Source organism: Trachypithecus francoisi, unplaced genomic scaffold (assembly GCF_009764315.1).
Source record: "Trachypithecus francoisi isolate TF-2019V2 unplaced genomic scaffold, Tfra_2.0 Lachesis_group16, whole genome shotgun sequence".
In the NCBI taxonomy this organism is placed as follows: domain Eukaryota; kingdom Metazoa; phylum Chordata; class Mammalia; order Primates; family Cercopithecidae; genus Trachypithecus; species Trachypithecus francoisi.
Window position 1 is genome coordinate 97,784,729 of NW_022681461.1, and position 12,659 is coordinate 97,797,387.

The window sequence follows — 12,659 nt, forward strand, 5'->3', positions numbered from 1 at the left end:
GACCCCGGATACAGAGGGCAGAAGTCTGCATGTTTCCAGGAGCCTCAGCATGAGGCTGGACAAATCCCCTGTCCTTTCCAAGCCAGCACTCAGGAGACTCACATACTGGGCCCTTGGGACAAGGGCGGCCACTGCCATCCCCACACGGCCTACAGGCGACAGCAGCTCTGGCCCCTCCATTTCTGAAAGCCACAAACATCCCTTAGGACAGCAGCAGAGACTCCTGACCAACAGAGACTGTGACCACAGTGGACCACCAGCTGGTCCCTGCCCAAGAAGCCCTCTCCAATAGCAGTCACAGTGGCTCCATAGGAGGAGTGCCCTGGGTGGGCACGGGGAGTGGTCTGCCCTCCTGCTCACCTCAAACACCTCCTCATCCAGGATCCGGGTGCCAAACACGATGATGCCGTTGACGTCTATCATGGGGTGGTCACTGCGGTCGAGGAATTTGGTGGTCTTCTTTTTACAGTCGAGGACCAAGGTGACATTTTTCTTGTGGACGCTGAGAGCAATTCTGTGCCACCTGCAGAGAAACAGATGGTGAAGACAGGGCTTGGATCACAGACGCCAGCTGAAGCGATTTTGTGGCAAATTCCTCGAGACACAGGAAGAAGGCCCACTTCCTGCACGAACGTAGTGGGGTGGACCGGATCAAGGCCCGGCCTCTGGAATCGGACAACTTAGGGCAACCCCACGTGCCATGAGATCTACTCATTCCCCAGAATCCTCATCCCTCAAACAAGGACAGCTATCTGAACCCTGGAAGCCCATCCGGGAGCCCAAGTGAAAGGGGAAAGGGGGAGCGTGCAGCGCTCAGCACAGGCTTGGGAGCCGGGAGCAGGGTCCCTGCAGCATGGTCACAGCCGTTAGGAGAAGGGCAGGGAGGCGGTTGTTGCATTTTGCTGTGTGCATGAGAGCACTCGTCATGTGCCCCCTGAACCCCAATGGCAAACCGCAGGCAGCCAGAGAAGACTGGGTGTGGACGGGAAATGGAATGAGTGGATCTGTCCGAAAGTCTTAGCGAAGAATTCAGATATCATGTATTGAAGGCCTTCCGAGATTGTCAGGCATGACCTCACACGTGCTGACCACGAAAGAGGCGACTGACAATCCCTGGTGCTGAGGTCCGCACCCAACAGAGCGCCCTGGCACGACCCGCCTTTCCTCATGCTCACTCCCACTCCTAACACATCTGTGTCCTTGAAGGATACCTTAAATCTTTCCTGGAAAAGGTTGGGTATAACCTCACAATTTCCTGTGTCTCTTCTGACACAAACAGGCTGGAATTTCATGTGCTTTAGTGCACTTTACAAAGGGGCAATGGAGGGCCAGGAAGGAGAAGTGACTCCACAAAGCCACAGAGGATGAATCAAGACCATAACCCAGGTTTTAGGACTCCAAGCCCAGCGCCCTCTCCTCTGCTGTGGCGTCTGTGGGAGTCTCGGTACCGGCTGCTGCACGTCCTCCACTGTGCCCCACATCTGGTCAGTGGTATGAGCTGACCTGATTCCCACTCCAGCAGGAGGACAGTTGCCCAGAAGTGCCCACTTACTTGCCATCTGACAGGTTGATGCCCCGGAAGAGGGGGTAGTCTTCTGGGCCAGGCTTCCCCGTGTGGTCCTCGTAGAGGAAGACAGGAGAGCGGCCCAGCTCCAGCCCAATCTGCTGGATACCCTGCTCGTTGTAGATGGAGACCAGGAAGGCCTGGCTGCCTTTCTTGGCTTTCACAGTTGTTAGGATGGAGAAGTCCTCGGGAAATGCAGACGCTGGAACAGAGCACAGAGATGAGAAGGCAGTCGGGGAGCCCCCCCAACCACACCCAGCCATGGCTCTCTGCAAACAAGCCAGCCCGGGGCCCTGGGAAGCTGTGCTGCCCATGGTAGGGCACTGTCATCTGATGCACATCTGCCCCTTGATCAAACTGTTCCTGCAGCCCTTCCCTGCTCCCACTTGGTCAATCCTGCCCCCTTCAAGACTCAGTGCAAATGCAAACTTCTCCATGGAACACGACCAGTCCTTCCAGCTGGGAGCCCTCAACACCCTGTCCTCAGCTCCTACGCCTCAACACATCTGTGTGTCGACCCTCAGGAGAACCTCCTGGGCTGTGAGCTGCCTCTGGGCGCAGGCTGCTTCTCAGGCATCTTTGTACACTCCATGGGGTCTCACCACTCAGCATGCAAGGAAGGGAGGGAGGGAGACGGAAGGAGGAAGCAGAGAGAGGAAGGGAGAAGGGAAGCACCAGCCTCAGACTACCACTAGAACTGCGCTTTGTGACCTTCCTGGTTGATATGCAAAACAGAGAAAAAGTGGAAATTAATCAAAAGAATTGAATCCAAATTTAAAATTAGAAAAAAAAAATATCCTTAGTATGTGAACAGGAGAAATTGCCTCTTACAACACCTGCCAGAAGCAATCTGAGGTCATTAAAAGGCAGACCCAGGCTGGCCCGGCCACGAGCACCTAAGCCCACCCCACATGTCTGCCCCTCATCCATGGGCATGACCGGGAGCCTTGGCCCCTCCTGTCCATCGATCCTGGTGGCGAAGGTGGCGATGCTCTCACCCTGGACTACCTGCAGTTCTGCCAAAAGCCTGGGGATGAGGGAGGGCCTGTGGCTAATTGATGGCGCTGGGCCAGCCAAAAGTGCTGGGCCTAAGGCTGTGGGCTCCTCAGAACCAGCCAGAAGGAGCATCCCAGCAGAGTGTCACAGGGACGTGCCAGGGAAGGGGCCCAGGACCTGCTGCTGGAGCGGCCCCACAAGCAGCACCGCTACGGAGGGCTGGGATCTGGTGAGGGGACTTGAGCCATCAGGAATCCATTATCAAACCCACCCCTTCTTTAGAAGTGCGGACAAAGGTTAACCAGGTGGGCCAGAGGCCCCTGACCCCATGGGGCGGCAGAGTCTGGATCTGCGGCAGCAGCGCCTGCACGGCGCCTATCCGTGAGCACCCTCTGCTGGCAAAATCGTGGCAAGGCAGGCAGCAGCCTCACCGCCTCTGCCCCTGGCCACTCCAGCACAGCTGCAGGGGCCACACTGTGGAGAAGGGGACGCTAAAGACACCTGGTCCCACAGCATCCTGAGGCTTCCCAGCGGGAGGAGAATGCCGCCTGTCGCAGCCTCTGCGTCCTTTGTAAGGTGCTGCAGGGAGATCTCCCAAGGGTCCGGGCAGACCCTCCAAGGCCCCCACAGACCAACCCAGAGCCTGTGTAAGCGCTGGAAGCTGCCACAGCAGCAGGCTCATCCTGCAGGTCACGAATCTCTCACTAAGGCGCTGACAGGGAACGGCAGGGAACAGCTGTGGCCAGGCACCCTGTGTTGGCCAGCTCCAAGTCATGACTCAGCTGTTCCCACAGGAGACTGGGCCCCGGGTGGGCCTGGCCAAGGCCCCTGCCCCCAAAGCTGGGGACAGCCCCAGGTGGGGGTGATGACAGTCAGTGTGGCCATCTGGGAAAGGCAGGTTTCACAGAAGAACTGGCTCAGAACTCCCACGTCTAGACACAAGCCATCAGCTTTGTTTTTTGTTTTTTATGGGGGTTTTTTGAAATAGAGTCTCATTCTGTCGCCCAGGTTGGAGTGCAGTGGTGAGATCTCAGCTCACTGCAACCTCCACTTCCAAGGTTCAAGCAGTTCTCCTGCCTCAGCCTCCCAAGTAGTTGGGACTACAGGTCCATGCCACTACACCTGGTTAATTTTTGTATTTTTGGTAAAGATGAGGTTTCACCATGTTGGTCAGGATGGTATCGAACTCCTGACCTCAGGTGATCCGCCCACCTCGGCCTCCCAAAGCGCTGGGATTATGGCTTTGCATCATCCCTCCACATGCGGGCATGTGGGCACGGGACCCTGGAGATGATGGCCTTAGCTGGTTCCACCTATGTCGAGGGAGTGGGACCTGCCATGCCCACCCACCATGGGGGCCCCAGATGGCAAGGCTTCCAGCAGGACCACGGTGGCATGGGGCACTGAGGGCCAGGTGGGATCTCACCTGAAGCACCCAGGGCAGATGGCACAGTCACCATCTGAGTCCACTCCCTCACTCTCATTGCAAAGGGTCACCTGGCTCCCATCCCTACCCCACCGCCACCTTGTGTGCCAGAGTCATTCCTCCATCTTAAAAGATCAAAGAATGAGTTGAGCACGCCCATCTCTCCGGCATGAGGCACCGCAAGGCCCACGAACCCCCATCTCCTGCAGCTCATTAAAATGCCGTTTCTCAAGTTTTGAAATCTCTATGGTAACAAATTTTCTCAGCTCAGATAAAACCCGAAAGGATAAATTATGTTTAACATTAATCTCTCTCCTGGCAAAATAACAATGGATTCATTGTCACTGCGAGATGGCCCATTCAAGTCATGACATGAGCTGGGACGCTGACACTTTATAATCTATGCTGTCCGGGCACTCTGGGAGGACGGAGTCAGCTGTCGAACACTTCATGTTTCATTTCTCCAAGAAAAGTCACAGTTGAAGGGGGTGGGCTCCGGACTTCCGTCTCGTTCTGTCGCCCAGGCTGGAGTGCAGTGGCGCAATCTCGGCTCACTGCAAGCTCCGCCTCCTGGGTCCAAGTGATTCTTCTGCCTCAGCCTCCCGAGTAGCTGGGACTACAGGCGCCCGCCACCTCGCCCGGCTGGGTTTTTTTTGTATTTTTTAGTAGAGACGGGGTTTCACCATGTTAGTCAGGATGGTCTCGATCTCCTGACCCCGTGATCCGCCTGCCTCGGCCTCCCAGAGTGCTGGGATTACAGGCGTGAGCCACCACGCCCGGCCAGAGCTTTTCATTTTTACTTTTGCTGAAGTCCAAAGACACTAGAGCATTTTAGGTATGCAGTAGGAGTACAATAAATGCATTTGTGTTGAAACAGCATCACACTGAGCCGAAGTTACTAAGCACACTGATTGCTCACTACAGTGGATCATGTCATCAATAAACGGTGACTGGTCCCCTAATAAACAGTGATTGGTGCCAGGTTCTGGGGTGACACAGTCAAGGGACATATATGGCCCCTGGCCTCAGAAAGTGATACTCCCATGATACAAACAGAAATCATCCAACAAGTTAGTTAAATCATTGCAGGCTGGGTGAGGTGGCTCACGCCTGTAATCCCTGCACTTTGGGAGGCCAAGGCCGGAGGATCACTTGAGGTCAGGAGTTCCACACCAGCCTGGCCAACATGGGGAATGCCCATCTCTGCCAAAAATATAAAAAAATTAGCCAGGTGTGGTGGCATGCACCTGTCATCCCAACTACTGGGAGGCAGAGGTTGCAGTGAGCCAAGATCACTTAAAAAAACATCCCACATACTACTCAGAAATTTACCCTAGATTATGTCTTTTTTTGGTTTGTTTTGTTTTGTTTGAGACAGTCTCACTCACTCCGTTGCCCAGGCTGGAGTGCGATGACGTGATCTCGGCTCACCGCTTCACCATGTCACGATAACCTCACTCACCTAGCATCTGGTAAAAAGCCCAAAACAGACATGGAAACCGATCGATCTGTAGATAAGAGCCCTGCTCAGGGACAGGGGTCCCTGCTGAGAGGGAGGCAGAGAGAGCCTGCTATGCAGAAACTGCTGGAAGGCCAAGCCATTTCTTTCTTTTCTCTCTCTCTCTCTTTTTTTTTTTGGACATAGTCTCACTCTCACTCGAGCTGGAGTGCAGTGGAGCCATCTCGGCTCACTGCAACCTCCGCCTCCCAAGTTCAAGCGATTCTTCTGCCTCAGCCTCCCGAGTAGCTGGGATTACAGGCGTGTACCACCATGCCTGGCTAATTTTTGTATTTTTAGTAGAGATGGGGTTTCGCTATGTTGGCCAGGCTGGTCTCAAACTCCTGACCTCAAGTGATCCACCTGCCTTAGCCTCCCAAAGTGCTGGGATTACAGGGTGAGCCACTGCACCCGGCTGATCCTAGATTATTTATCCAATAATTAGCCTGTATTCCTGAGATACTATAATATTTCTGGCCACAGGATAATCCAGCAGAGAAGGATGAAGTCCAGTGAGTGTGTGGTGCCAGTGCCCCAGAACTGGGTGACACAGATAAGATTAAACACAGTGGCTGAGCCGGGCATGGTGGCTCACGCCTGTAATCCCAGCACTTTGGGAGGCTGAGGCAGGTGGATCATTTGAGGTCAGGAGTTTGAGACCAGCTCGACCTACATAGTGAAACCCCGTCTCTACTAAAATACAAAAATTAGCCGGGCGTGGTGGCGGGCACCTGTAATCCCAGCTACTTGTGAGGCTGAAGCAGGAGAATGGCTTGAACCCAGGAGGCAGAGGTTGCAGTGAGCCGAGATTGCGCTGCTACACTCCAGCCTGGGCGACACAGCGAGCCTCCCTCTCAAAAAAACAAAAAAAACCACAGTGGCTGAAGATTCTTGGAAAGCAGGAGCGCTTACTTCCCCAGTGTGCCCCTCAGCCTATCACACACCCAGAGTCCACGGGGTCCTTGGCAATCAGCTCTCTAAGCCCTTCCCTGGACCAGCCCTCCCAGGTTCTCTAGGTCACGAATTCTAAACCTGGGGTCATGGGGCAGAAAAGGGTGCAACTTCTGGGCCAAGATGCAGGTGAGCATTCCGTGACTAATTCCAAAGGAGATGTTCTCTCAAAAGCTTAGGAACGCTCCTCCAGAGGCCAGGAGAAATGAAACTGCTGTGGTCCTTCGCGAGGACAGGCTGTCTGTGCCGATGAGTTCCACACACTTAAGGCTGGGGATCCACAGCCCAGGGCCACTCAGGCACCCAAAGGTGGGCTGTTTAAGAGAATGTGGGCTGCCGGGGTCCCAGGCCACCTCGCCTCACCTCCACCGAGCTGCAAGGCAGGGACTCGGCACCTCGGAGGTATTTCTTGAAATAACTCGTTCTCAAAGACATTCTTGAAAAGAACCGCCCAGATTCTCTCAGAGACAAGCTCGTCAAAGTCACACGGATGTACAGGAGGGCTGGACAATGGCTGGGGATGAGTGCACAGAGAGTAAGTCTGTGGAAGCAGAAACAGCTCCTCAAAAGAGGATGTCCTTCAGGGGTCCCGCAGAGACAGGGTCATCAGAAACCCCACGGCGCATTCACAGACTGCCCTGATCGTGGGTTCAATGCCAGACTCACCTCCAGGTCCACCAAAAAGACGCTGCGCTGTCTTCTAATAATTACAGAGCTTCTCATAAAGTGAACTCACCTGCCCTACGTGCCCCGTCCCTGTCTTCTCTGAATCAGAAAGAGGAGCTCATTTTAGTCCAGGCCATGAGCACCCAGCTCGGGCAAGGCGATGAGGTTCTCCATCGCCAGCTCATTCATCACGTCCAGATAAACCCAGAGGGTTTAATTAACTGTGACAGGTGCCACCCCACCACTGGGTGACAGGGACAACTTGAATGCTGCATCTTAGAGCTAATGCTGCTTCTTAGAGTTAATGCTGCTTCTTGCTCCGGGTATGTAATTAAAAGCAGAGACCTAGCATTTGGCAGTTGATTCTCATTAAAAGCCTCGCGTGCTCTTGCTAAGAGTCACGACGTTTGATTCATCGTCTCTTAATGTCACTGCCCCCAGTTAAGCTTTGTCTGGAAGTGCTTCCTTTCCCACGACCCCGAGGTTTCTCTCGACTCATCCCTCAGGACCCATCCAACTCCTTCTGCACTTGGAGTCCTGGCGGCCCAGCTACCACCGGAGACACGGCCGATAGAAAGTCAAGGGCACCGGGCCTCACCACCCACCCACATCCATCAGAGGAGGACAGTGGCAAAGCCCAGTTCAGTCCAGAAGGACAAAGTCCCACCGTTGCAATTGCGTTTTCACGACAGTGAAACGAAACCGGGCTCGTGAAAGGGGCTTCCTGGAAAACTGAGCCTGTGTCTCTGCCACCACACAGGCTTGCGCGCTGCTCCTGGCTGGAGACCAGAGGGCCAACGGGACCCATCACCCCAAACAGAAGGGTGCGGCACTTACCAGGGTACAACTGCTTGGTGGGTGCGCTGAGCTGCGCGTCTTTGGTGACTCTGTAAGCGACATCCGGGCCTTTGGAAGATCGCCGTGTGGCGCAAAAGCCTGTTGTCTTTGTTATTCCATCAGGCAAGTTGTGAAAATCTAGAACCTTCAGGAGATCTGCTGGCTGAGCTGAAATGACAGAGGAGGAGCGGGGTTAGCCACGGAGAGGAAAGGAGCACCTGGGAGCACCCGGAAGCTGGGGTGACGGAAAGCACCTCCACCCCCCCACCACTGTGAATCCCGGGCACTTGGAAGAGCCCCAGGACTGGCTCAGAGCAGTGCGCTGGGTGAGGCAGGGCCCCACGCTGTGGAGGAGGGTTCCATCCCGGTCCCCACCAGCAGCCACACACCAGGCGCAGACCCAGGCTTGCCCAGCTCTGACGACGCCCGCCTTCCTCACTGTGCTCCCGTGGCTCCTGAGGCTGGCAGGGGCCACACACCCAGCCTCCCAGACACCTCTTCTCATTGGCCACGTAAGGACAGCAGCCCAGGCCGACGCTGGAAGGCCGCAGAAGGCCCACTGCGGAGCTGGCCGCCTTATGGGGTGCTGTGCAATGACACGGAAGCACCGGAGGGTCACAACATCTGCCCTGCAGACCTGAGAACCTTCATCCCGCCTGAGACTCCTCTGGAGGTCACGGGGATGTCACGGGCCTAGTTTACCCCCCCTCGTTATCCACCTGGACTGTCTGCCGCCTTCCCATGACCATTTACAACGGGTGTGCAGTTTCCATTGCCCCGGAAGACCCCTGCCCACATCACCAGACCATGCAGAGCCAAGAACAAGGGAGGGACAGCCCCCACATCCCTTCCAGAAGGTTCCGGACCCTCAATTCGGGGGCTCTCAGGGAAGGACAGGGGATAAGCTGACCTCTGGCCAGCTGAAGCCATGATCGTTACCAGGGAGCTCAATGGTCACCCTCCAACACCGAAGACAGCCCCATCTGCCAGAGCCTCCGTCCCCCACACCACGAGGACCCCAGACCTGCATCCACCGCAAGACACGAATCCAGGTACCCACCCTGAACAAGGTCAGCTTCATGGGGAAAGCACCGCTCCTATACCTACAAACAAGAGGCTCCCTGGGAGTCTCGGCAGAGAAAATAAACTCGAAGTTGGCGTTGCAGCAGCAGAACAGTTTGTGCTGGGGCAGCCTGGGGGTTGGAGGAACCCAGCAGCCACCAACCGCCTGCCCAGTAGGTGTGAATTGGGTTGGGCCGGGCCCCCTCTGCTGGCCAATCAGAGCATGACACCACCATGTCCCAGACCATCAGCTCAGGCAGGGACATGAGACCAGCCAGGATAAGGAAGCTCCGTCCTGGGGCTTTTTTCCTTTGGGAACAAGGAATCCTCCCTGCTCTGCTGGCTCCAAACACAGAACAGGAACCTGGAACTGCTGGCAACTGTCTTCTGAGCAGGCGGAGAATGCCTGCCTGAGGACACAGAGAGACTCTGGCCACACTGTTTGAGTAGCTGGAACAAGCTGTGCCTGAACAAGAGTCATCTGCAGAAACTGGTGTATCCATCTTTATGCTAATGCCAACCGGAGTGAGATCCCAACATCTGCTACTAAACAGTGCCCATCTCTGGGTGCAGCGACGTGGCCCTCCTTAGCTATCAGTTCCCCGCTCCCTGGCCCTCCTCCCCAGGGAGGAATGATGACAAGCCTGGGACAGGCTCCAGAGGAAAGTCCCACTTTTTTCACAAGGGCGGAAGGTTTGGAGGTGAGACGGGATGGCCAACACAGGCTTCCTCTCTGCTGGTTTTCGAGGACTCCTGCAGCCAGGGGCACCTGGAGCCTCAGCACTGCCATGGGAGGAGGTGGCCGCCAGAGACGACAGTGCAGCATCACTGCTTGTCCCAGCAGGCCCTCAGCAAGAGGGGCACCCAGACGGAGGATCTGTCTCCCCAGCACTCCCTGTCCCTCCAGGGGATTCAGCACGGGCACTGTGCTTGGTGCACAGGCCACAAGGAGGTACAGACAGGGCCCTGTGCCGCCCCTACCCCCGCCATGACCAGCTGACGGTGCAGGGAAGACAGCAGCCTGGGGGTGGGGCTCTGAAGGAGACCAAGGTGGAGGGAAATTGAAGCTGCACTTCTCAATCATGAAGTACCTCCCCATCCACAGTTCTCTGGAAGGTTCCACAGTACCCCAGGTCCTAGGGTTCTGAAGTCCCTGCCTCCAATGGTGTCCTTTCTACAGCCTGGATTTGCTGCAGTCCTCTGCCAATCAAATCGAGAAGCCAGAAACATGGGGAAGCTGAGGATTTCCCACCACGGTGTGGGAACAGTTACAAAGCGGAGGGGTGGCCCAGGGACTCAGAACACCCTGCATCCAGGCTGGCCTCTCATGACCTCTCTGATTTCCTGAGTGGCTTTCGGCTGCCAAGCAGGGCACAGTCCACCCAGCTCTGTCACTTCCTTGGGCATGTATGGCACCTCCCACCTAGCCCCCGCAAAGAAGGCTTTGGTGGGCTTTTGCCTTTGACTTCAGAAGCAACGCTGAGTGCAGGTGCCTGGTGAGGCTGCACCGCACAGCCCTCGGCCTGGATGCAGACCGTGGGAAGAGAGGACGTGCCAGCTGCTGGCCCACCTGCTGAGGACGACACAGCGCCGAGCCCTGGGTCATCCCTAAGACTCGATTCCAGCATTGGCAACGGCCAGCTGGGGCTTCCTGGACTCACACCGTAATAAGCCCGTGATGCTCTTCCCAGGCTCAGGCTCGCAAGCCTGTTTTCTCCATTGCTGAAGGCGAGAGCTGTTTTCCAGCAGACTTGGTGGACATGTTCACAGATCTCTGTTGCAACAAGTTTAAGAGGCCACCAGACCTTTCCCAGGCCCAGTGCCACCCCTCCTGCCGGCCAGGGGCTTCCTTTGCCAGAGCAGAGGAAAACATTAAGTATTTTTTTAAAAAGAAAAGGTTGGGGAGAGCCTGGGAGGAGACTGGCAGCACAGCCTTTCAGGAGCTTTTCTTCCAGTCTCCATCAGGATGAAAACTCCAGTTGGACACAGCACGAGCTTTGGGGACAGGTGGATGTGGGTTTGAAGCCAGTGTCACCCCCCACCAGAGGGTGGATCCCAGTGGGTCAAGGCCAGTGAGAGAAGCTGCAGAATCAATGGTGGCCACCACACACTGGTCCGTGCACTGCCCGGCTCAGCAAACAAGAACCCCTCTCTTTTGCCCTTTTCTCCTAGACAGCCAGGCAGGGGCCCATCACCAGCAGTTCCCATAGGACACACCAAGCAGCCCAGGTGCTCAGTGAAGATGGAGATGGCATCACCCATGTGGTCTCCACACCCAGCCTGGTGCCCACTCTTTAATGAGGGACCATGCGGATGTGCCCAGAGGTTCCTGAGACCGACCATTTGATGCACAGAAGGTCAGCTCCAAAAGCTTCATGAAACAAAAACTTTGTTGCTTCCATGGAACCCTCACCATGACCGGATTACCTATGCAGTCAGTCCATCACATGGTGGATGGATAGATGGATGGATGGATGGATGGATGGGAGGATGGATGGATGGATGGACGGATGGATGGATGGAGTCCCAGAGAATAGCAGGCATCCTGCTGTGCCTTGGTCACCCAAGGTCCACCCCCACCTCCTCTGGGCACCATCTTGCTCTGCAGTCTGGGGAGCTAAAAACTACATTTCCCAGGTGCTTTTGCATAAGGATGCAGGGTGCAAATTAGAGTCTACCAATCAGAGAGACTCATGAAGTTAGACAGTGAGAGGGAGGTGGCAGCCTCCCCGGCCCTGGCACAGCCAGAAGGCCATATCACCAGACACAGCATATGGAGGTGGTCCTGGTATCCAGACCCCCATGCACACCATAGCCTGGGACCAGCTTCAGGGCACCGGGTGGCATGGGCAGCAGCATCTTCCTGCAGTCTGGGTGGCAGCCTCGCTTTGGTGGTGCAACCCCAAATGGGATAGTGGGGTGGGGCCTCCTGAACCCACCACACCAGTCTCCCGAAGACTGTATCCACCTGACTCCCTGCATTCAATCCCTTTCCCCAAAATGGCTTGTTCCCATCAGCTGTGTGCACTGAAACCAGGAGCCTCCCTGGAGCCACCTATGGGACATGGGCCCAGCACAAGGCCACTGGCATCAGAGTCTTTAAATCATAGGAGGCATTTACCCCCAGCACCTAGGGGTCAGGCTTCCTGCACAGCCTTGCTCGCCCAAGGAATACCTCTTGCCCTTCCCTGAGTTGACCAGAGTTAGAGAAGTTGGACTCTGCGTCCCCTGCACTCTTATAAGTAGACGTATTTGTCATTGGCATCCCAGAGGCCCATTTTCATAAGGATGTAACCAGGTATCATGTCCCCAGACGTATAAAGGAATGGACACCAGCAAGGTCAGTTTTAAGGAAGAAGGGAGGTGACTGAAAAGAATTGGATGGCTAGGCGTGGTGGCTCAGGACTGGAGTCCCAGCACTTTGGGAGGCCGGGGGAGGCACATGGCTTGAGCTCAGGAGTTGGAGACCAACCTGGGCAACATTGTAAAACCCCGTCTCTACATAAATACAAAAATTAGCCGGACTTGGTGGCATGCACCTGTGGTCCTAGCTACTTGAGGGGCTGAGGTGTGGGGCTCATTTGATCCTGGGTGGTGGAGGCTGCAGTAAGCCAAGATCGCGCCACTGCACTCCAGCTTGGGTGACAGAGCATAATCTG

The 12,659-nt window shown here is 55.7% G+C and overlaps 1 protein-coding gene across 1 annotated transcript in view; it reads right to left on the reverse strand.

Moving 5' to 3' along the window:
- Positions 1–12,659, reverse strand: part of COL5A1 (collagen type V alpha 1 chain) — a 207,313-nt gene that overhangs the window by 147,538 nt on the left and 47,116 nt on the right. Inside the window, 3 exon segments of the mRNA XM_033238619.1 lie at positions 361–523; positions 1,553–1,766; positions 7,939–8,106. Of these exon segments, the coding sequence (XP_033094510.1) occupies positions 361–523; positions 1,553–1,766; positions 7,939–8,106 (545 nt within the window).